The sequence below is a fragment of the Struthio camelus genome, chromosome 15 (assembly GCF_040807025.1).
Source record: "Struthio camelus isolate bStrCam1 chromosome 15, bStrCam1.hap1, whole genome shotgun sequence".
Lineage (NCBI taxonomy): Eukaryota > Metazoa > Chordata > Aves > Struthioniformes > Struthionidae > Struthio > Struthio camelus.
In genome coordinates, this window is record NC_090956.1 from 18,188,884 (window position 1) to 18,212,963 (window position 24,080).

At 49.9% G+C, this 24,080-nt stretch overlaps 3 protein-coding genes across 7 annotated transcripts in view; 1 reads left to right on the forward strand and 2 right to left on the reverse strand.

The window, feature by feature from the left end:
* The window catches only part of NLRC3 (NLR family CARD domain containing 3), a 27,097-nt gene extending 24,152 nt beyond the window's left edge, over positions 1–2,945 (reverse strand). For 2 of the 5 annotated variants that reach the window (XM_068908784.1, XM_068908785.1), the window contains exon 1: positions 2,453–2,944. The gene's annotated coding sequence lies outside the window, so the exon portion shown is untranslated. Of the gene's footprint in view, positions 1–2,452 lie in introns of all 5 variants that reach the window. The other 3 variants (XM_068908782.1, XM_068908783.1, XM_068908786.1) reach the window with 2 other exon arrangements.
* NMRAL1 (NmrA like redox sensor 1) lies at positions 2,565–10,955 on the forward strand. The gene is given in 10 exon segments (XM_068908982.1): positions 2,565–2,858; positions 3,470–3,646; positions 4,712–5,074; positions 6,376–6,441; positions 6,444–6,606; positions 7,349–7,403; positions 7,405–7,537; positions 8,598–8,824; positions 9,211–9,348; positions 10,820–10,955. Coding segments are annotated over 8 exon segments (1,422 nt in total). The 3' UTR covers positions 8,769–8,824; positions 9,211–9,348; positions 10,820–10,955.
* On the reverse strand, positions 9,904–23,862 carry DNAJA3 (DnaJ heat shock protein family (Hsp40) member A3). The gene is made up of 11 exons (XM_068908792.1): positions 23,655–23,862; positions 23,385–23,521; positions 22,803–22,886; positions 21,795–21,995; positions 20,587–20,739; positions 18,528–18,675; positions 17,592–17,656; positions 16,541–16,669; positions 15,650–15,765; positions 14,777–14,874; positions 9,904–11,120 (listed from the first exon to the last, which is right to left on the reverse strand). The coding sequence occupies exons 1-11, from the start codon at positions 23,860–23,862 to the stop codon at positions 11,098–11,100; spliced, it is 1,362 nt and encodes a 453-aa protein (XP_068764893.1). The 3' UTR covers positions 9,904–11,097.
* Between the last annotated feature and the right edge of the window lie 218 nt (positions 23,863–24,080).

The following is a 24,080-nucleotide window of genomic DNA, read 5'->3' on the forward strand; positions in this document are numbered from 1 at the left end:
TATCCCAAATCTAACCCTTATTTGTCTTTTTTATTCCCCCGCAAAAAAGAAAACAACACCTCACTCAGAAGAACAGCCTGAGCTTGCAGAAACGTGTCCCCACATCTGCAACGGAGCTCACTGTCAACTAAAGCCTCACTAAGACAAACTGATTCCCCAAATCTTAAATAGTAATTTAATCTCAAATATTTACTGCCAGGCTGAGAAGAACTTTCAGGAATTTACTGAATCTGTATTTCTAGGAGGTAGCTTGGAAAGGCCGGAGCAGTGCTGCTCAGATGTCCGCGGGGAACCGAGGTAGGGGAAACGTTTGTGAGCTCTCGCCAGCACTAGCAAGAGCACTAATCCCCCCATCCCTGTACGCGTAGCGCACAGCACGCAGCCCCGGCCGTCTCGGTCAGTGGCTGCAGGGGCCCGACACAGCAGGAACGAGCAGGAAACGCTGGAGGTGAGGAGTCTGTGACCCATCCGCAGGCCGACCACCAATAGTCCCAAGAGCAAATCTGGCCAGAAAAACAACCGTCGATCTTTGGATAATTCCAAACAGACGGAAAACGAAGCTGAATTCGGAGAGGAGGCATCCCCCAGGGCTCTGCTACACCTCGCAAGCTTCAGGTTGAAAAATGATGTGTTACTGAGCTGGTCGCGTCCCCAGGACAAGCTTGAGCCTGCGCGTGTACACAGCTACCGGGAAAGCACATCTCCCTGGGAACGCGCTCTCCGTTTCTTGCCGGGAGGACCTCAGTTCTCAAGACATCCGCGTGAAAACTGAGAACGAAAAGCTGCCAACCTGCTCCTGTAACGAATGTCAGGCCCCTGCGTCTGGAGGCGCCTGCCCCAGAGCCGGCTGCAGCCTCCGAGGGGCCGGGGGGGCTCGTGGGGCCGCGGGACCCTGCCACCCCGCAGACGGTGGCGGCTGTCAGCGCGCGGGGCCCGGCCCAGGCACCCCTCCAAAGCTGCAGCTTCGAAACGCCAAAGCCAGCGGCAAGCTCTCAAGAAAGAAACTTTTGTGCAAGATCTATGTCCTAGGCACCGCGATCTCACCAGATTGCCCCAAATGCCGCGCAGCTGGGTTTGGAGAACCCTTCCACCCAGTGGTCAAACCGCTGCAAGCAGTGGTGGGGACGTCTCGCTTGGCGACAGCACCCAGCCTGTGCTCCAGCTGCTCCTCACCCCCCTGCCCAATGCATATAGGACACGTGCTCTTCCTAATGATCTTAGTGATTAAACAAGAGCAGGATTAAGCCAAATGCACTGGCTACAGTTGAAGTGGTGCACCGCTGGCAGCCCGGCCTCCGACCCGGCGTGCACAGCCTCACCTTGCAGCGCGCTGGGCATGGCTGCTTTTTCCCTCTAGTGCTGCTGAGCTTCAGCACCTTGACCTGACTTCTGCAGCTGTGGTTTACATGTAGGGTTTGGGGATCCCTTTGAATGAAAAGGCCTAAGGAGGTACCAGATGCAACTGTTCAGGCTTCAGTGTTGCTGTTCTCCCTGGCTGAGCTCAGAAGAGGCCTGGTGATCCCGTTTCCCAAGGAAGGAACTGCGGGTGCAGCTTGGCAGGGGAGATGTCAAGGCCCATCCCAAACTGCTGATGGATCCAAGACCCTTGGCTCTTTCTTTGGTGCGGCTGGTTTGGAGGCAACATGGTGCAATTTTGCACTGTGCCACAGGCAAGTGTATCAATTATCTCATCCCTGTCCATCTGCTACATGTTGGGGGTTTCTTTGGATTTTCTGTAAAGTTGTTTAAGTTTTTAAGAATTTTTCTAAATGCCATTAACATGGTTGCGGGGGGGGGGGGGGGGGGCAGGGGGGACAGAAACTGATGATGCTATAAAGCAGAGCGGCTTTGCAATAGCCCCACAGATGGGACTGCCTGGCTGTGGCTGCCTCCATGCCTCGTCCATGCAGTCAGTAGCGGACAAGAGGGGACAAAATTGGTGACCAGCGCCTGGCCCCGGTGAGGGCTGATGCTCATCGCCAATGCTTAGGGCCATTCCTTGAACCTCTCCACCTCTGGCCATGCTGTAGGAGTGTGACAGCAACCCAGGATGGTCACCTGGGAGCAAAACTGGGAAGAGCTGGGGTGTCTCACCACAGCAGGCACCATGGCACCAGCTCCCGCCCACCTGCCTCAGCATCTCAGACCTGAGCACGTGGCTGCCCCGAGCCAGTCTCCTTGGCCATGGAGAATCCCATGAGGTGCCACTGGTAATTAGTCTCTCCTTGCCTGTTCCTGTAACCTTTCTAGAACAGCTCCTCACACCGCCGCAGACAAGCCCAGCACAGTACAGCAACTCCATTTCACATAGCTGTCACGGCAAATGGTCTCCAGTGACTCTTCTCCATGGTAAAGGGCCAAGTGATGCCTCCCCTTCCCTCCACACCCCTCCCAAGCAATCCCCTCCATGAGAAAAACAGCGGAGTTCAAAGCAGCCCCACCAAAACCTTACCGTGGCTTCGTGCTACCTTCTCCAGGTCTCTGCGTGAACAGGAAGGGAGAGAGGGCATCCCTAGTCACAGTAAGAGCACCTTCGGCCTCTGCGCCTCTCCATCACCCAGGCCATGGCTCCCAGCCAGCCTGCCGACCTGGGCAGTGATGCCCCCCTCAAAGCTTTGATTCGTCGCTGCCTTGATGATGAAATTCAAGAAAGAAAATGGAAGCCAGATCCCTCTGTTTCACGGGACCTTCCCCTGCCCCACCAAGGAGGCACGGAGGAGCAGGCGGGCGGTGGAGACCCCCCAGAGACGGGGCACCCGCAGATGGGGAATGCAACGGGTGACACCTGGGAAGGTGGTTACGGCATCTCCCACCCCACCGCTGTTGTCGTTCCAGCTGAATTGCTCTTCTCTCTTTCAGTTTGCTTCTCACCCCTTCCTGCTCTTTGGGTCTTGCTCGATCTTCCTTCCTGCCTGTGCAGAGCCGCCAGACTGCTGTGTATGCAAATTGATGTATTTACTGAGAAACCCATGGCCTCAGCGCAGCACCTTGTAACCACCCACATCCTATCTGGTAACCCCCACACATCAGCGCTGCTGGGCCCACCTCAGCAGGACAGGAAGATGTTCAGTGCACGGCCGTTTCCCAAGCCATGGCTGCTTTCTCCCAGGAGAGCTGCAGCTCTTCTCAACAATGTACAAATTAAAATAAATTCCCTAGCAGCAGAAACCACAAGGAGCAGGAGAACCAAGATGGGGTTTTTTTCTGCTTCATACATGCTCACCAGCCATGAACATGAAGCTGGATCTAAAACCATGGGGAGAGCTCAACAAGCAGGCTCGTGTCACAGCAGCTCCTCCCGAGCTGGTTCCCTTTGCTGGGCCACGCGAGGAAACATTTTGATTTTCCCTCCACTAGGAAATTCAAGTTGTATCTTGAAAACATTGAAAGAGCAGAAGGGGCACGAATCAATCCTCCTTCCTCCAGCACCGTTCTTCTGCCGACGTTGAATGTTTTCTCTCATTCTCAGGTCATTTCTGAACAGATGGACCAAGGCTCGCCACGGAGCAGCGTGTTTATAACGGAGGAGCCGGGGCTGCCGCGGCAAACGGGGGCTCGTTCCCACGGGCTCTGCGTTGCTGGGCTTGCTAGAAACGGTCTGCAGGAGCGGGGCTGGCGTGAACGCCCCATCTCTCAGTTCAGGCAGGTGATTTTGATCCGCCTTTTGTATTTCGGTTCATTCTGCTTGGCTATGCAAAAGCCCACCTTGCAAATGCTGTATGTTTTGCTGGCATTTAGATGAATCCTGTTAATTTTGAGAGGCCAAACTGACAGCGGCCCGCGACGTTTGTGCTGGCTAAGCGGGCAGAGTGGAAGAGCACTTCTGCGCCGTGACCGAAGGCACATCTGCTTTCCTTGAATCCAGGTGCAGAAGTCAGTGCCCAGGAAAGGGAGGGAAGGGTCTTTCACCAAAATGATGGGATCATCGAGTGGCAAGGTGGGGTTTGCTCCCATCCCGTGTCATGCGCGGCGGCTCCGTTTTTCAGGCCGCCAGCTGCCGCTGCCAGGGGTGGCTTGGGAGTGGTTGGAGTAAGCAAAAGTTTGCGATCAAAACAAATGAAAATAGCACATCCTGTTATGATAACTGCCCGGGCGGGATCAGTTTATATCTCGCAGGTAACTCGAGTTAAGCTGCATCTAAATGAATAATTGCACACCTGTACCAAAGAGACCAGACAACATTAGCAAGTCCCCTGTGAAGCGGCTTTCCTGTGGGACCGGGATAAATGTTTCCTTTTGCCTGGTAAGGGGTGGCCCTGCGTGTTCAGCACAGAAACCCTTTCCGTCCTAGAGTACAAAAATAGTCCTAGAGTACAAAAATACAGTAGCAGAAACAATATCCATCAATCATCTCTCATTTAGAGAAGATCGAGGGCTTGAGAAGATCGGTTCCAGAGCTGGACAAAGTTTTAGGGCTGTGCCCAGGAGAGGGTGTTTCTCAGGCAGGGTCATTCCTCTGTTATTTCTCAGGTGCATTTGTTCAACGGCAGTACTTAGGCTCACCAGGGATTATGTGTTACGATAGTTTTGAGCCGATCTCTTTCCTACATGTCACACCCAGTGGTAGGTCACGTCCTGGTAACGCAACACGCGTGCCCTTTGGGGGCACTTCCCATCCGCCTTCTCACCGGGCCTCTATCCGCAGCAGTGGGAAATGGCTATCAAGCACGACGATAACGCCAGCTGGTTTGCGTTTCCTTTTTGACCCCAGCCAGAAGGTTTCTTCTGCAGCCAAGCCTGGCCTCTCCTGCCCTGCGCTAACCTCCGCTCCTGCTGCGCCTTTCCAGCTCCTGCACCCCGCGCTCCCGGCCCGCTTCCCGGTCTGCCCTCCGAGTTCCCGGGGAAGCGGCAGCACGTGCTGTGGCCGGCTCGGCGAGGCGGCGCACACGGGTCGTCTGCGCGGGCGGCACCGGCGGCCAGCCCGCCGGAGCGGCCGCTGTCCCCGCAGCCGTCCCTGCCACCGCGCAGCTCATCCAGGCTCTTCCGCGCTCCAAGTCGGGCTGAAATCAGTGCGTGGACGCCAGCGCTGGCCGGGCTCACGGCCGGCGGGTCTGGGTGCAGCGAGCTGCATCAGGTGAGAAGCGTGGGTGAAAGCAGGAGCTCAGACCTCCAGCCCCAGCCCCTGCTCCAGGCTGCAGCCATCGCGGAGATGTCCGTGGGCACACACCTTGCTCTCTGCTGTTCCTGGGGACGTGCTTGGTAGGGGGGGGTTTAAAAAAAAAAAAAAAATCTCTTCTCCTGGCAGGTGTGAGCTCTGTTAGTAAACTCTTACTGTGTCAGGAGGCTTGTTTGAAGAGGAGCCAGCATCTGGGGAGGCGCACGAGCTGCCGCCTTCCCTGCAAGCTGTGGCTAAAGGCATCTCCTCACATCAAAGCCTGCGTCTGGGTGCAAGCACACCCGCCTCCTGATCCCCACCACTAGAATATGTCCCTCACACATTTTTGTGGGCCATTTACTTAATTCACAAGCTGATTGCCCACTATACTTCCTAAATTTGACATCCCAGCTTTCCAGCAGGATGACTCCGACGCCTCCCTCGTTGAGTACGGCGCGCTCTGCTCAGCCCGGTGCCGGTCGGCGTCTTTAATCTTCCTGGTGAAGCTTGTGAATGACACCAAAATTGGTGGGCTGGGTAGAAAAAGCACTCCAGCGGTGACCCAGCCCACGCTGCCCGGATTGGGGCAGCAGCCGCTGCGTCAGAAGGACCGGCCCGCTGGCCCGCCGTTAACGGGTGCGGACTTACCGGCGTCACCGCGCCTCCCTTCGGGGAACGGCTAACGCGGTGATAAGACCCAACGGCTCCCCGGCGGGTCGGTGCAGCTGCTTCTAGCACGGTTTAAGCATTCGGCCGGCCCGGGCTCGAGCAGCACGCGGCCGAGCGGTACGCGGGGCAGAAGCGGTTTGCCGGCCGCCCGAGCGGAGGTGTCGCGCCGCTCGCTACGGAAGGCCAGGGAGCGAGGCAGACGAGAAAGCTCGCTGGCCAGGGGTGCGAGCGGTGCCCCTGCGCTTGCGGTCCCTGTCCCCCTTCCCCGTAGTCCCCCGGTGACTGAAGCGGGAGCCTGTGAGGCCGAGCGGAGGCCGAGCTCCGCGGAGGCCTCCCAGGGCTGAGCCGGGGCGGGGGCTGCCTGCAGCGGTCTGCTCCGTCGACCGCGCGACGGGGGAAGCAGAGCGCCCAGGTCCACCCAGCCGACCTGCAGGGCTTCCCGGCTCTGCTCAGCCCTGCGTCCAGCTGAGGGCTCAAGGTGCCGGCCCCCGACCCCGGAGCTCGCTCAGCTGGTGTGCGCTGGGTTCATCCCCACCCAGGGAATAAATGGGAAGAGCTGCCAGCCCCTGGGCTAGGGGCTGTCTTCTGGGTCAGCCTCTCTTTCCACGCAGGGGAAGTGGCGTGCCTTGTGCCATGTGGTGCACAGCAGCCTGGAGAGTGTGAAGCAGCGAGCGGAGGGGGTCACCTGGAGGTGCCCCACTTTGATGGCCAAGGTGAGGTGGAGGAGTACTTCTGGGCCCCAGGTGTTCCCACCATGACCATCCAAATGCTGTGCTACTTGGAGAATTTCCTCTCTGTCTTAATGCCTCAGAAGAGCCAGTGGGGAGATGCCTCCATCCTGGGTAAGATGGTGCCTCTCCCTTGTCAGGGCTCTGTCCCTTAGGTCTTCACCTGCTCCCACTGTGTGCAGGCTTGCTGAGGAGCTGTCACCTCCATGAGCTCCCATGCAGTGGTAGGACATGTGACAGCAGCCCTGGAGCTCCTGTTTGCTGGCATGGGAACTCCCTGGGGATTTTGCCTGAGGGAGCAGCCATGCTGCATGTGACAGCTACCTCTCGGGGTGACAAGCCTGAGCCCTGGCCCCTGCCACGGCATCTTTGCTGCTGGTTTTCTGGAACAGTCGTACTGCTGGTGCAGGTTGGCACCAGTGCAGACCGATGGTGAGGAGAGGCCTGTGGCAGCCTGACTGCAGAGCTGGGGCTGCACTGTGCTCCTCCAGACCTGTTTGGCTGCCTGTAGGATGCAAGTGAGGTCCCAGTTCTGGTCCTGGTGGTTGCTGTGCAGATCTCTGAGCTTCATTTAATACCCCAGATCCCTGGAGTTGGGGGGCTGGTGCTTACAGGTGGGGGTTGCAGATCAAGGGGAATCATGATGCTGGTTGGGCAGTGAAGGCCACGATCTCGCAGCTCAGCCCTGCGAGTGCTCTCGTGAGCAGCCAGGCCGGTGCAGCTCTCGGCTCCTCCTGACCTCGTGTTTAGTGGCTGAGTGCCGAATACTCCAGCTGTATCTCCTGGGAACTGGCATCTCTCCAGGGGGGCTGTGCTGTAGGAAGCTCTGACTGGGCTCGATCTTTCTCCCTTGCAGCGCTGCCCATGGGGGACGCCCCCATGGACGGGATGGCAGCGGAGGACCCGGGACCTTGTGCTTGGCCTGCTGAAGTCCCCAGAGGAGTACGTAGGCTGGGTGATCGGGCTCAGCATAGGCAAGCTCACCATGGCGGAGTACGCTGCCGCCTTCTCCCAATGCGCAGGCAGGACTGTGGAAGCCACCAAGGTAGGAAACGTCCCTTGGCATTTATGATGCCCTCAGGGTGAGGGAACCTGGGGTCAGGGCCCTACAGCTTGCCTGGAGGCAGGAGTGGGTCAGGTGGGAAGCAGGCTGACAATCCTTGCGCCTTCCTGAGGGCTGAGTGCTCTGCAGGTCCCTGCCCAGGCTGTGCTGCTGTTGGCAGCAGCAGAGGACAAGCACAAGGGCCTTTCCTGTCTGTCCGGAATAGCGGGAGTTCCTGTACACGGGCTGAGGGCTGACAGCAGTGCCACCCATGGCAAAACAAACGCCCTTCTGCCCCAGCAAAGCCACAGCTCCCCCCACCCAGTGGCACTGTCAGGAGCTGCCAGGATGGAGGGCCTTGACCCCCTAGTTTGTCACAGGGGGTCTGTCCCAGCCTAGTCTTGCCATTCAGGATGTGTCTCACTGCCCCCAAGCGCTGCTGGAGCAAGCGCTGGGATCAAAATCACCTTGTAGGCATTGTGCTGCTGAGACACCTCCTGCTCTAGTGTGCTCAAGTGCACCTGAGCTGCTACATGCATGGTGCAGACACAGAGCAGTACCTGAAGCCTGAGGTCTCTAGGAAGACCCAGGGGCCAGGCAGTCACTAATGAGGCTGGGGACCTGCAGACCAGGCCTTTGCTTGCCAGATTGGGCTGGATCTGGAACAAGCTCCTGAGGGCTTGTGCTGCATGAAAGATTTTTCCCACAGCCACCATTGCCACCTCCTGCCCTTTGCATGCTGGCCTTGGAGGAAGGGTGGACTAGGGTCTTCATCCAGCCTCCCACCAGCATGCTCTGGCTACGGCTTTCCTCTGCTCTATCTTCATACTGCAGGGCTGTTGCCTCCTTTATACAAACCCAACTGAAATGACTGGTGGAGCAGCAGCAGTTAAAGAAAGGCCGATCCCTCCTCACCAGTGTAAATAGCCTGGCAGACTGCTCCGCCGCTGTTCCGCTTCCTTGCATGGCTTAAGTGGCTGAAGGGGTCCCTGGGAAATGCCCCAGCCTTGTGAAGCTCCAGCCTCTGCCCTCTGTAGATGTTTTCTTCCAATTCTTTTCACAGATCTCGGTGGAGGCATACAAGAAACTTGGCTTCCCTAGAGCTAAGGAATTGGCTAACATGTTCTGCTTCTATGCCCTGAAGCCAGACCACAGTGTGGAGCTGACCTGCAAACTCAACCCCAGGGCCAGCACCTTCCATCAGTGGCTGGCAGACAACAAAGCTGCCCTCTGACTTGGCCTTCCTTCTTCCACTCAGGCTTATGCAGCAGGTATCAGGTGCTGGCTAAGGTGAGCTGCACTGAGCTGTGCTGTGTTTTCACCAGTGCCCTGGTAAAAGCCTGACCCTACAGGAGCATGTGCAGGAGCAGTGTGCTGATGCAAGGGATGGGAAGAGCTTTGCTACATGCACGTGTTCCCCTGAGACTTTAACTACCCCATTTACTGGAGACTACTTTAGGCCACTGTATTTAGAGTAAGAGGAAAGGCTGTTCCTTGCACAGCTGCAGGCAGACGAGCAGAAGTGCTGCCTTGCACAGTTTGGTCAAGGAGGCGTTCAGTGATGCTGGGGTGTTTTCCCTTCCATAGGGTTGTATCTGGTTTTCCCAGGATTGCCCTCTTTTCTGGGCAACACTGAGGATGCAGCACCATGTGGTGCACTGACTTCTTTTTGGCAGCTCTGGACCACAAAAGGCCAGCACCTTCCCTGCAACCGCTCCAGGTAGCCACAGCAGGCCAGAAGGTGGCACTGGTGCAGGCTCCTAAGCAACTAGAGAACACTGGGATTCCTCCATGGACCAAGTTCTGCACCATGGGTAAGCAATGCAGCATGTGCTGAGAGATAGTGTGTATGCATTAACAGCACCTGTGGCAAAGAGGTGCCCTCAGCACCATGCTGACAGCCCAAAGACTAAATGCTCTGTGCTGTGTGAGCTGAGAGCCTAATTCCTCAAGCCTGGCAGCTCTTAGCGGCCAAAGCCTGGCCTTCTGGCTCCAGAGATGACTGCAGTCATTGTCTCTGGTAGTTGAGTAGAACCTTTGCAAGACTGGTCTTCACATGTTGTGAGAAACTCCTGTCACTCTTCTGCTAGATTGTTCCAACCATGGACTTTAAGACCCATTAAAAGCACCTTCCTCCACTTTGGCTTATTCACAGCACCCTTAAGACTCTGCTTACATGAGAGACTAGAGACAGGGCAGTCATGCATGTACTTAGTCACTTGTGGCCACAAGGTACTCAGTACATCTAGATATATTCTCCCCTCATCCAGACGAGACATCCCTTCCTTGCCTGTGTTGCTGGGGAAGGGTTAGAGACAAAGCAGTACAGTCAGGAGTCCGGTACAGTAGAAGAGGCAGTAAGGCACAACAGTTGTTAAATATCTTTATGAGATCAATCTTATTTACATGGATACAGAATTGCTTTACAGACAGTTTAATCAGGAGGCAACGCGTGCTTTATTTCAGCAAATTAAGAAGGGCAAGACTATGACATGTCCTTGTTTAACTGGTCAATTAGTGTGTGGGCTTGATGGTAGCTGCAAGGTATAACTAATAACAGCTAGCTACAGTAACCATGAAAATACTCACTGCAAGAGCTCGACTCTATCTGGAAAGAGCGAACCACTTCACTTGTATTCTCACACATGTAGGTACAATAAGACAATGATTCTTAGACCAATCATTTACACTATCTGTGTTGCCAACATTAAAAAAAAAAAAAAACAAACTTTGCCCCAAACTGGCAAAGGCCTTGGTGGTACTGTAACATAACAACTGAACACTGTGGCCATAAAGATTTTTCCAGAGAACTGGTGTGAAACTTGTACCAGTTTCAAAGCAACAGCATTTGTGTTGCAACTTTAACTTTGGAGGGGAAGGGAAACCTGAGGCAAAGTGCAGATTCTATCGCTGCTCTTTGTGCAGGAAATCAACAGGACTAGGAAACCCCACATCTGCTGAGGAACTCATGGCAACTGTGCGCTGACACATCTCTGTGGAAGGGAGATAGCCCACTCTTAAGAAATGTGCAAGATAGCTAGAAGGGCATGGGAGATTGTCATGAAGACAGGGTCAAAAGTCACTGATGCACCAAGTCTCCTAGGAGAAGATAAGCAGTAATAAGCTCACCACACACATCCAGCCCTCAGAAGGGCACCTGAGTGAAAGCGGTCATCTCAGACTCCATTCAGCAAACTGCTCCACTCTGGGCTGGAAGGACAGTTTTTATTTTGGATTTCCACTGTTTTGGATTCTAATTAATATCTCAATTTTAATTTTTACCAGTAGGACTAGAGGAATTCAAGTGAACTTCCAGCAGCAGTAGGAACTGTGGAGCAACCTCGAGAGACACCTGTGCATTACTGCAAAGACAGCATCTTCCTTTGTTACCATTTCCTAGGACAGCAGTTGCTCATGTCACAATAATTGTTGGTGCCTCAGTGGTTTGTGGCCCCTCCAGCTGGGATTCTCATTGTACTGCTGATCAACATCCTTCGCTCTCCAGAGTCCGCTGCCAGAAAGATTCATCCCCAACTGCAAAGATGATCTGCTGCTGCTGGCTCTTAGTTTCCAGTAGAACGTTTCCCTGTAGTTGAAGTAAGGGAAACACTTAATACTTCCTAAATGAATCAGCTGAAGGCACACGACCCCTGCAAGCTGTTTTGCAAGTGCAGCATTTAGAGAACACTTCCACACCTGACTTCTAATCATGCTTTTTTTGCCACAGAGAACTGACAAGTTTGAAGCGTCTTATTCACGCCTAAAGTGACAGGAAGCCGATCCCCTGGAAGCCAAGACACCACAGCCTGTCATGGCTGAATAAATAACTTCAAGTCTGCAGTGCTCTCCCATAGCAGCTCAACATCGACTAAACGGTACCTGCATCCCAGAGTAACGACACTGTGCTGAATTTGTGCACCATGGGTTTTGTTATGCTTTATAACAAAGGAATTCCTTCCTGGCAGTCGCTGGCGCCGCAAACCCAAGGTAGGGCAAGCCTAGGCTGAGCGTGCAAACACCAGGAGCTCTGCAGGCCCATCTGGGCCTCCCAGCAAACCCCTGCTTTGCCAGGCAGCATTGTAGGCTGCTCTGCAGTGGCAGCTTCAATAGCTAATGGGAGCAAACTCAGTGTTTGAATCAGGTACAGTCACTGAGTGGGCAAGTACTCCCAGGAAGCAGAGCTGCAGGGGTTAAGAGAGAAGGCCAGCCAGTTCCTTGAAGATGGATCCAGCATTTCCCTTTCTATAGCAACAGCAGCACAATTTAGTCCATGGATTTTTGCTCCAGGTAACACAGGACAGCCAGGGCTTTTCATACTAGCAGCTGGAAGGCCTGAGGCTAAGTGAGAAGCAATGCTGTGCTTTTGCTGCTTCTACTGCCCAAGAATAAATGCAGATTCGGCTTAGTGCAAGGGAAAAACAACAATAAAACACAAGAGGCTTCCTACCTCAGATGGGTTATCAGGAGCTAAACATTTTCTTAAGTTTGGTAAGGAATCCCTCCTTGTTCTCCTCAGCCTCAGGCCTATCCTCGCCTGCTTCAGTGCTAGCCGTGGCCCTGCCACCTGGACACAAACAGCAAAGGGCTGCCATCAGATACATTCCTCAGACCACGCCAGCTACATCTCCCATCAGCAATCAGCACCCTAGACAAAGTGATAGGGTTATTTTAGCGTGGGCATGGAGGCTGGTAAAGTTTGAAGTCAGCTGGTTTTGCCAGTATCCTTGTGTACAGGCATCTCCTGTGCCTCCTATGCCAATGAGCTGTCACAGAGCCACACTACTAGGACCTCCGGGAGTGACAGCAATGCAGAGCCCAGACCCCAGAAGTGAATGAAAAGAACGTTAGCCCAGGTAAGACTCAAGCCCTCCAGCTGACCAAGGGAATTCTGGTGTTGTATGACAAAGGCAGGTACCCCAAAAAACTTTGAACATGAGCATTCGGAATTTAGAGACTGCTGCTAAAAGCTTAACCAGACAGCAATGACTTTATGGAAGAAAAGACTATTGGTGGTCTCTGGAACAATCGGTCTTGCCATTTCATTGTCTGTATCATGGCCCTTTAGAACAAAAGGGTGTGAAATCAGACTGGGAACCTGTCTGAGGCAATTCTCAATTCAATGCTCAGACAAACACAGCATCAAGGTGTAAATTAAACTCGAGGGCAAATGCAACATCCTCTTGGCAGGCATTTAACAGCTAGCTGTTCAAGCTCTGTTATTACCAGTTTTTTAGTAATCCAGGGCTTGGCAGACATGAAAGTTACACCAGGATACATTACAGTGTGAATGTAAGCTGTGTGTCCCAAAACGTCTCCCTACAGAGTCCCATAAGAAACAGCTCTGTTTAGTTTATGGTGCTTAGAAAAGTTTCAGGCTAGAATGAAACAGGCCACAAGTATTTCAGAACAAGTGTTTACCAAGATAGGGAATTTTAGCTGGGATCAACTAGCTAATTTTCCTATATAGACAAACCCTAAGAAGTTTTCTGTCCCTCTGAGAAGCGGCTACAGCAAGAATAAAGGAGACCTTTTTGCTACTCTGCTTTTTCCACACTAAAAGCATCAATAACAAAAACCATCAAATCCTCCTCAAGCTTTCTTTGCACACAGAGAAAACAAAGTCCAGTCCTCCCCATCCTCCCACACTCAACTCTCGAGTTCAGACTGATGCAATGGTGTGAAATACTGTGGCCTTTGGCAGAACACGCCTCTGTTCAGGGTATGCTCTGCTTCCCAGGACACACTTTCAACAGCCACCTGTCTCTATACTGCAAACTACTAGTATTGTCTTTAAACCACCTTGTTGAGAAATTGTGGTAAAAACTGTCCACTTTATGTCTCAAAAATAAAAGATCTATACTGCATTTTTTCCCCCTTTGGCACATAAACGTCTTTAAAAAGCTGGAGTGAAAGATTCGTGCTTAGAGATCTCTCCCCCTCCCCCCAAGATTCACCCTGAATGCTTACCTACAGTGGAGATGACAATCCCCTTAACCTCTGTATTATGGAAGCACTATGAAATATAATGCTGGTAAAGTATGGCACACAGTTTTCCAATATACTGAACTTTCCTGCTTCAGCCTACGTTCCTCAGGATTTGTAATGTGAAACGGAGAGGACTTGAGTTTCCAGGAGCACATGGCAACTTTGAAAGACTCTCACCTTTGCTTAGCTGTATATAGCCTTTTTGGTTTCTAATATAAAAATAAATCACAGCCTAACAGACTTTAAGAAATTCATTGCTCCAATATGAGCAAATAAAAAAACATTTTCTAGCAGCAGAAGACAAAGCTCTTGCCTTAGTGTTCTACCATATATCTTATACTGTTAGCTGTTATTCATGCTAGATACCTCACCAGTGAAATGTCAAAGCACATATTTTTTGCTACAACAAAAATTTTAATCTGGAGCTGAAAGAACAGCTTTACAAAGCTTCTGCTGACTTCAAGCAGTCAGTTAGCAGATAGAAGCAGTTGCTTCTATCCAAGACTCTCCTATATGCACTGAATATAGCTTAGAGTGATTCTGACAGCAGCATTTCCATTCAGCTTTTAAGGAGTAATTTAGAACCCAACCCCAAGAGCACCATGAGCATCTTCAATCCTGAACAGCCATTCTATGTTTTCAAAGCTAGTGACAAACAACAGAGAACACTCTGTGAAGGCTTTCAGAGAAGTTCCCCACTGAATCTCACTGCAGTAGTTCAGGACATTACTGGCAGATGTCCATGACGTTCCTGTGCTGAAAGTGACTCTTCCTCTGGGGGTCAGAATTAAGAAACATTCCCGCAGAGGTCAGGAGTGAGTGCTGAGAAGAATGGATTAGCTCCCATACAGAAATGAGCTGAAGTATATTCCCTTTTTCTACCTCTGCTACTAAGACAAGTTACCTCTGGCCTAAGGCAGCTAAAGGCCTTCATTACCACAGCAAGATTCACCAGAACTTGTCAAGGCTCTGGAGTATCTTAAAGGTAGTGGTACTCTGCTCTCTGTTCATGCACAGATTTGCCTAGTAAATATTGGAGTAATGCTTTCTGCCAAGAGGCTATTTCCCTGCTTTATGCTACAGCCTATTAATATCAGACCAGTAAAAACACCTCTTAAAATAATACTCTCAGCAGTTTGTGTTGACATCCTGTCTGAAGATCACGTTGGCTTGCCTTCCTCCCCTTGAATCCTCAGGGAGTATTCTGCATTCCCACCCCAACTCCATGCAAAAGGAGCACTAATTCCCACTGCTTACCTGATGCTGTATTTGTGACTCCGTTCACTGTGCCTTCCACATCTGCCTCGTCCTCAGCATAGCTCATCATTAAAGCTCTCTGGCGATCTGTCAGCCTCCTGCAGGTCAGTACACAGATGGTTACCGCCGTCCTTAAGGACAGATGTTTTCTATAGGCTTCCCTAACCTGGCAGCACACGCAAGAGGCAGCTACTGGAAGGACAAGATTAATAGATCTGAACTACACTGAGAATCCCTACGGTGCTCTTAAAATGAGCACTCTATAAAGAATAATCCCTAATGGAAGAGGAGTGATATGACCCACTGCATTTCACCAACTGCAGTAAAAAAAAACCAAAGTCTTCTGAAGTGTTGAGAAGAACCCTGCGGGGCTGCAGCAAAACATACATCTGGCAAGGAGAGCTCAGGAAACAAACTCCCCAGCCGAGTGCAGCAACACAGCTATAAAGTTTTTCACCAGTGGTGCAGAGGTTCAGCAAGTAGTCTGAAGAGCAACTCCCAATGACTTCTGTTCCTTTAAGCCACAGGTACAAAAGCACAGGAGTGTTACAAGCCAAAACACTGAGTTCCATGTAGCTGGCATCTGCACAGAATCAACAGAGAGCAAGACAAATCTGCAGATGCAGTACTTGCATAGTTACAGGTTTCAGTATTTTTACAGCTGGGTTCTCAAAGTGTGCTTTTTTAAAAAAAAAAAAACAGCAACAAAAAGAAGTTTACCTCAAGCAGAAAGCAGTGTGAGAAATTAATGAACTGGCTTCTGTCCAAGAAACACTCAGCAGATAAAGCAAAGAGGCATTTTCATAAAATTTCTCTGAACTTCTTTTGCAAGGAGTTCAAGATCTCACAGAAGCTTGTATTGTATCTACTTACTGAGGAACTTTTATCTTTATGTGAATGTAGTGGTCTCCATAGCCGTAACTGTTAACTTTGGGAATGCCTTTCCCACTCATTCGGATTCTCTGGTCTGGCTGAATACCAGGGGGTATCTATGAACAAAGAGAGTCAGGTTTATCATTTATTTTAAGCATTTCTATAGTAATTATCTATTTCTATAGCAGGCTTCAAAATAAGATGGAGAGATCTGGCATGTTCATGCATCTGGACATATTCAGAAGCTGTCAGTAATGATGAAGAAGCTTTTGAAGGAAAGACCAAAGAACCCAGTACAATTTAGAAGACCTTAGACAAGATTTCTCCCTGTTCTCTGAGACAAGATACTGTAGTAATTGTGAGAGAAAGGCTTTACCTTCTCCTCCCCAGTTACTGAATTATTGTGATCCTTTCCTTATCAGTAAGGAGGCAACGTCCAAATACCAGTGTTGCTGTGACAGACATTTAATGCCCTTGACCAAGTAATAAATAAAAATACCAAATAAAAATAAGAAAAGCTGATATGTGGACAGTATTTATGAACATACAGAAACAGGCCAGTCTATCCAGGAGAATCTTACATATGAGATAACATTCACAGTATTAACAAAATCAACCAGCAGGTTTTCCCAGCACTCAGCAGCCTGTCATTTTGAACGGTGCTTTATTGGTCCAGCAATCCACATAGGCCTTCCTTTCCCTGTCCCTATACAGGGATAGGAAAGGAAATGTGATCAAACAGGTCACAAATTACCCGACAGTCCTTACGGAAGAAGTAAGAAACTTGATACTAGCAGATGCAGGAGATTTGCCCCATCTTTCCAGCAAAGGAAGAGTTGTTGCTGTCCTACATTACGTTATGCCACAGCTCTTCTACATAACAGAACTTACCGTGATATTGATTGTCTCATATAAGCCTTGACACCTGGCTGTACCTCCCAGAACAGCCTGTGCTATTGAAATAAGGAGGTCTGAATGGATATCTGCTCCATTTCTTCTGAACACGGAACTTTTTTGAACCTAAAAGGCAAGCAGTTCCAAATAGTGAGCACAACAATATGAAGTTATCATTGTAAACCGCTTTCAAAGTTCTCAGAAGAAAACATACCAGAATGCTGTAGTCAGACCCTTTACTATCCACAAACTGTATGGCTAAAAAGTCTAAGTTAATGTTTAGTCATTTAGAAAAAAATAGATCCTGACATAACCTTAATTAGCCAGAGGCTTAGGAGGATGTTTGCTTCCTATTTCAGCAACTCCCTCCCCTAATCCAGTTTTTTAATTTATCAGTGTCAGTACAATTCTCTGGAAGACTGAGAAGATACTGTCTTGTCCCGTACCCTGAACAAGGGAAAGTCGGAATAGGCAGGCCAGCACCTTGGCAGCGGCATCACAAACTGGAAAAGAACTAAATCATCCTTCACAACAAGAAAGGTGCTGAAAAAAAGTCTTCTCCCTGACAGAGACACATATGACAGGATATGTGCAGGAGTAGAGGGCCCCAGGTACAAAGGATTTGCAAATTAGCACTTAATGGGTATTTGCAAAAGCACGTTTTCCCAGCCAGCACTTAAGTGCATTCCTGCAGCTCTCCTCAGTACTCACATCAGTGCAAGGAGACAGCTCCTCAAGTTTCCAATTCAAAGATGGAGGGCATCAAAAACCCTCTCTGCATTTTGATGCCTATTACCATAAAGCCCTCATCCCAGAACACACAGTCCAATTCTTTATGAACAGACTTAACATTCCACCACTTGTTACAATGCAGATCTTCTGCTATCTCAGAAAGTTCACGTGGATCATATTACTTCAGCTGTTTGAAAGGATCACTTGCACTTTCCCCTCCTGTTCCCCACTCACCCAGACTTCCCAGGCAATTGTGAAGGGAACAAGCAACCAACTTAAATAATAAAAGCAGCTCATGACATATAATGATACATACCCTGAACGTAATGAAAATTTCTTTCTTTCCCACAGGCATTCGAACTGTCTGCCCATCCTCAACACCTGCAGTTAGATAAAAAAACAGGAACGTTAACCTATTCTACCTGGTGTTATACTCCATGTACTACTTAAATACCTACAGCCTTTCTGTTCAGACCTCTTGCCATCCCCAAAAGCCTGCCACCATAGCAACACCCACACCTCCAGGAGCGCAAGCCACAAGACCTACCAGTGGGAAGCACAGTAACACTCTCCACAGGAGCCCAGGAGCTGCGGCCAAAGGAAGGAGGTGTCAGCACACATTTACAGCTCAGACCTGATCACTAAGGTGCCAGGCAGATGATCACCCCTACACAGGCTCATTATACCTCAATCCCTACCAAATTCTTTGGGGGAAATAAGGAACTAAGGAACACTGGACAGCCTCCACAAGCCTCAGGAACCCAGGATGGTCTCGAAGAAGCAAATTTTCAGCCCCACTACCCATTTTATCTTCTTTGCTGAGAAAGGCAATGAATACGCTTTCTGTGAGCCAAATTAAGGCTTTCAGAATTCCCCCTCCAACTTTCCTTAAGGAGCAATGAAAGAGTCAAGTCAACAAGACCTTTTGAGAGTTCCGCTCTTCAACACCTGTCTAGAAGAATCCATCCAAAATCCAAAAACTCGTCTCAAAAAGGGCAAACATATTTTTATCTACCAGATATGAACCCATCACCAGAAAGCACATCTTATTACTAATCCTTTCAATCCCCTTGCAAGCTATCAGTCCTCTTTGTTCTTAAGATAACTGCTCTGCAACAAAGCTTCTTTATGCTGCTCTGACATTTGTCAGGGAGCAGCGGCGCTCTAGACACAAGTGCCTGGCTGTTAGCTTAGCGAAAATAAATAACTATAGCCGCTTTAACAGACAGCGGCACACAAATACAACACTAACCAGCTGGCACAGGAACCATCACTGTCTTCTTCTGTTTGGTTTGCCCTGTTCCTCGACATACCACACACGGTGTTGTTACGATGGAACCACGACCACCACATCGTCTGCACGTAGATCGCATCACAAAAGGGCCCGTATTTATCGTCTCCTAGTGAAGAAAACCCAGATTGTATAAACATTTGGTATCGGGCAGCTACTTGTGTCTTCATTTCCACAACAACCCTTGCAGTGGCCCAGCACATGCGAGTCCTTCTAATTGCACACACAGCATGGCAGGGTTCAAGGATAATGATATCTTTTAGTAAGGGCTGGAACAGAAAACTGGCTCAGAAATCCTATGAGGATGCTGCTTATCAGAGGCTGGAACAGACGCTATACTCTCAGACTACACCTGCCTACCGTTTCTATTGTATGTCCAAGCATCGGACAGTGCCAGTCCCTCCAACCTGATTGTAATCTCTAATACTCACAGATTACCCATTTTAAGGTGAACTTCATGCTTTGTTAGAAAGATGTCACTCAGTATGCAACTCTGTCTCAGCTCTAACACAGAGTGAAGCTCAGAAAGTTTATTTTTCACTCATGCAGCTTAAATGGAGAGCCTTCACTTAGAACTCAGCTGTTCGGAGGATGACACTTTCAGAATCTAGTACCAGTCCAAAAGCAACGAAGATCATGCCTTATTGCTTGCCTACATTAGCTTCTGAAGTCTCTTTCCAGCCTACATTTGTGGGATTCTATATACATCTTTAGATTTAAAAATTAAGATCCAAGACCCTGCAAAGATCAGAAACAAGCATGTTCGTGGCTTTGGTCCAGTTATTTTAACTAGTCTAACACTGTCGTGAGCATAAAGGGGGCTGACTGTAGAACTCCATTCCAACAGCTATGATTTAATTACTTTGAAGTAGAATTAAAATACACATCAGTAAAGCTTGAAACGGTAAACAAAGCATTGTTTGGACCAATTTCTCTAACTGGATTTATCGGCAAAGACAGCAGTCAGCAAGCTCTTTTAAAATACAGCTTATAACTAGAAGAGAATAAGACATTCACAAAGCAAGAAAAAAAAGTTTGTCCCCTCGTTAAGTTCCCTGGAGTTCTGACACACGATGAACTCATGTTTCCCTAAAACATGTTTTTCTCCTACCCCTTCTCTTTCCCCATAAAGTCAACATTTTTTCCTCCAGAGCCTCAGCATTACAGCACTGTCAAATTGGGATTTTTTTGGTTTGTTCCTATTCATTTTTTGAATTTCAGAAAATTCAACTTTCATTACCACTAAAACCCATCACTGCACGAGCACGTATCTCATGACAAGGGGAAGGGAAACACAATGCTTTTCATCTCTAGGATGTTAAAGGAATTTAATGCACAAGTGGGGACAAAGCTCCTTAAAAGAGCAGTCTCACACGGATCTACAAGCATCTGTATTTTAAGGAATCCAAAGACAATCCACTTGCATGAATTATTGCTAGTGTTCAGGAAAAAGTCATGGAGACCGCTATGGACTGAACTGTAAGAACCATCTGTCAGATGGAAGTACATGAGGCAAACCTTGCAGTTTCTACAGGCCAACTACACTCGTTCTGCACAGAAAGGTTTTTGATTACAGATTGCTTTCCAGTACCCACTTTGATGCATGGAAGTTGAGAGCCTGAAGGCAGATCACTTCTTTACTTACTGCTAAGTAACATGCATCTTGTTATTTCACGGTTATCCTTACACTGCCATTACTTTCCTCCTTCCCTTCCCACCCCTTCAAAGTACCCCCTTTACTACCCAAGAATTTCATAATTGTTACATCATACAGATATGGTATATTGGGCGTATGATACCAGATGATCTACCCTTCAAGGCTATCGTTTTCAGTTGTCCAGAACACATTTTCAAAACAATGAAAATATTCCTAGTACACATTAACGTCAATCCTCATCTATTAACCTAGCTTCACCCAAGGTAAGCTGATGATTATAGAAGACGTTTTTCCACGTGGAAAGCACTAACTTGCCCCAACAACAAAAAACACAAAAGAACCTGCATCTTAAACAGCACTTACCATGCCAGTCCCATTGCAGTAGTGACACCGCTGCGCTTTGGTACCAGGTTCATGCCCTTTACCATCACATCGCTGACAGGAGTCATTGATGTTCACCACAATCTCCTTGTTAACACCTTTTGCAGCTTGAGTAAATGTCAAGTCCATGATATACTGTACAGGAAACATGAACATCAATCTACAACTGATATGTGATGGGATCTTAAGTAGACTGAAGTCATTTTAGGTCAAATATCACACAGTGCTTAAAATATATCCAAGTAATGGAGGGGAGGAGAAATGGATGGATACACACGGGTTCTGTCTCATTTTAGGAAGCAGTAATCTGTCTTAAATAAAAAGGGGTACAAAAGGATAGCAAACATCACAGGAAAGATGATTACACCAGTCCGCGTAGCAGTTGTGCAACAGATATTATACGTTAAGAGTAAAAATAGAAATCACACATTTTTCTGCTCTTAAAAAAATTACTACTTCTATAGGCCTTATTTAATGGGAAAACAGCAACAGCGAGTGTGAAGTCTTTCAATGCCAGTGAAAGCACATGCTCTTCCTCAATAAACTCTTTACTTGGCAAGGAGAGTAATCAGTAAACATTTTCTACTACTTCCTGGGTATCTTCCCACAAAATAGAATATTCTGCTCATAATAAACCCAGAAGTCCTGAATACAAGATATATTTCTGAAGACAGTGCACAAATCAAGAGCATAAATATCGAAGAGTGCATTTAGCTGCAGTACAAAGGAAAAACAAAGCCAATTTCTCACACTTACTATTGGCTTCATTACAAAGTTAAACCAATTAAGCAGTCAAATCAAAAGCTGGAAGACTTGTTTTAGAGTTAAAAGTTATTCTGTGGCTTCCAGCATTAAAGCAAAGTCCAAAACAGACACATATGTAAATCAAGTTACAGAGGAAGCCTATTACAGTGATGAAAATAGTTTGGAAGCACCAAGCGGTGACAGAAAACATGAGATGAAGCAGCTGAAGTCCAGAAAATATATTCTGTCTGGAGGCATACAGCTTACTAAAGAGATGTGACTCTTGGTGTCGGAGGTCAACCAGCACCCCTATGAGGGCACATGTTTGCAGAAGCAAATTTTTTGCTTAAGCTTACACCCAGAGCAGTCAGTGACAGACTAGCGTTCCACGTAGTTCTATGTTTTTCATCTCACATACTCAGAAAATAAACACACTTCCGCCATACCTCCTGCGGCTGGTCAAAGACACTCTGAAAATCTCCGAAAGGGGATCCCGAAAACTCTCCAAAGATTTTTCTGAAAAGCTCTTCTGGATCAATTGATGGCCCACTGCTCCAATACTGGCGTCCAGCACCTGCTGCACCAGGATCGAAACTAGCTGTACCGTAAGCATCATACTGTTTCCGCTTCACTTCATCACTTAATACCTTTGAGGTAAAAGAACGATACCATCAGGACACCGTATGGATCTGGAGCAACAAAGCTAGTCCTCGACAGCCTGCAGCTGCATAGTCACATCTCTTGGGAGAATCCAAGGCCGTATGCATTACCAGCATAAGCCCATTCTCCAGCCTTCTTCATCACATTAGGAAGGCTGGTCCAGCTGTCAAGATCAACCAAATTATCAAAAAAATCTCTTCTTCCATTCTTCGCTCAGCTTGTCATTGGGAAAATGACAAGAATTTATTAATTCCTCATAAGCAAAAATAGCTTAAGTTACATATTAGATCGTTATTATAGTGCATGAAAGCTAGCAGGGAGTGCTGGAATAAATTTGAAAACCTAGGAGAGTCGAAACCAGCAAAAAAAAAATTCTGAAGAAGCTGAAGAGTAGGAAGAAGTGGGGGCTGGGACAGGAGGGGGAAGCAAAGTGGAATATCCTTTTCTGTCAAAAGTCTAGTAGCTACAGACAGGTTTTTTTGTTTGTGGACCAGCAATTCCACTGCCGTAAATCAGCTTTCCCATCTGTGCCAGTCACTCATTGCTGAGAAAGACCACACGTTCAAAAAGGTCAAAACACGTTTAACTAAATCACATATTTGGGGTAGATAATAATTTCCCAGAGGTAATAAAGGCACCAGTGGGGCAGAGGCGCTCAAGGCTAAAATACAACAGATGAAACAACAGTCATAGTTTTACAGCAAATCCACACAGGGAGAAGTATTTTCCCCCATCTACTCCAAGTGTTGTTCCCGTCTTTCCTCCTTTTCCCAATGATAAGCCCTGTATATTACCTCATAGGCCTCTGCCAGCTGAGAGAACTTCTCTTTAGCTTTGGGGTCATCCTTATTCGTATCAGGGTGGTATTTCTTCGCCAGCTAACCAACAAAGAATTAAATATTAGAGACAGACATAAGCCATTTGCTTTCGCATATTGCATGTGCCAGGAAAAACACCTGAGGCAGGCCTTGGTATTCAACATCTATATTTTAGGGAACTAAAAGCATTCACTGTCTGCACCATCCCAACACAAGGAACTGAAAAGCTGTCCCTAGTAGACTGCTATGTGATCCTCTGAGTAATTCCAAGACTCGCTGTAAAGAGGGCACAGAGCACGTATGCGGGAAGAACACCCTTTCGAAGAGATCCCCCAATCCAGGCAAGGGTTTAGCTTTCCTACCGCTACCTCAGAGTTTGCCTGCAGCAGGTCCAAACAGAAGAAAGCGAGGGATCCCAGGACCTTAAAAGCTTGCAGGTCTTTACAACGCCAGAGGTGCCGCGGGCAGCTACGCGGGGTCCGCCTGGCTCGGGCCCCAACCCGCCGACCGCCCTCCGGCCCCGCGGGGCCCTGCGCTCGGCCGGCCGCAGGGACGTGCCTGGTAGTAGGCCTTCTTGATCTCCTTCTGGGTGGCGTTGCGGGGCACCCCCAGCACCTGGTAGTAGTCCTCCTTGGCGCGGGCCGCGGCGCTGGTGTGGAAGGAGGCGGCGGGCGCTGCGGGGAGGCGCTTCGTGCCTAGGAGAGAGGAGGGCAGAGGGGCCTGGCGTGAGGGCCCGGCAAGGAGACGAGACGGGGGGCGAGGAGCTGGGGGCAGAGCCCGGGGCCGGCGCGCCGCTGCCCCCCGCCCGCCCCGTGAGGCGGCGCTCACCCGCGGCGCCGAGCCCGGCGCGCAGCAGCGGCGGCGGCGGCGGCGGCGGCAGCAGCAGGCGGCGGGCGGCGCGGGCCGAGGCGGCGGGCGGCGCGACGCTGAGCCCCCGGGCGAGCCACACGAGCAGCAGCCGCCCGTCGCCCGGCCGCCGGCTCCTCCCGGCGGTGGCGGCCGCGCCGAGCCAGCGTGAGGAGCTCCCGGCCGCCATCTTGGCCCCAGGCGGCGCTCTGCGCCTGCGCCGCCGGCCACGAGCGGGGCGGGGCGGGGGCGAGGGCAGCGCGCCTGCGCCTGGGCGCCGCGGCGGCGGCGGCGGCGGCCGTTGTCGCGCACGCGCGGTGGGGCGCGGCGTCCTGGCGGGCGGCGGCGGCGGCAGGGCGCGGGGCTGCCTTGCCCTCGCCCCTGAGGCGGCCGGCTGCTTTCCGGAGC

What these genes read in the sequence shown, in the direction of transcription:
- DNAJA3 (XM_068908792.1), bottom strand. Translation starts at nt 23,862, where the DNA reads ATGGCGGCCGGGAGCTCCTCACGCTGGCTCGGCGCGGCCGCCACCGCC. An exon ending in CGCCGGGCTCGGCGCCGCGG is followed by an intron (nt 23,522 to 23,654) that starts GTGAGCGCCGCC and finishes CCTCTCTCCTAG; the next exon opens with GCACGAAGCGCCTCCCCGCA. An exon ending in AGTCACAAATACAGCATCAG is followed by an intron (nt 11,121 to 14,776) that starts GTAAGCAGTGGG and finishes CTTCAACTACAG; the next exon opens with GGAAACGTTCTACTGGAAAC.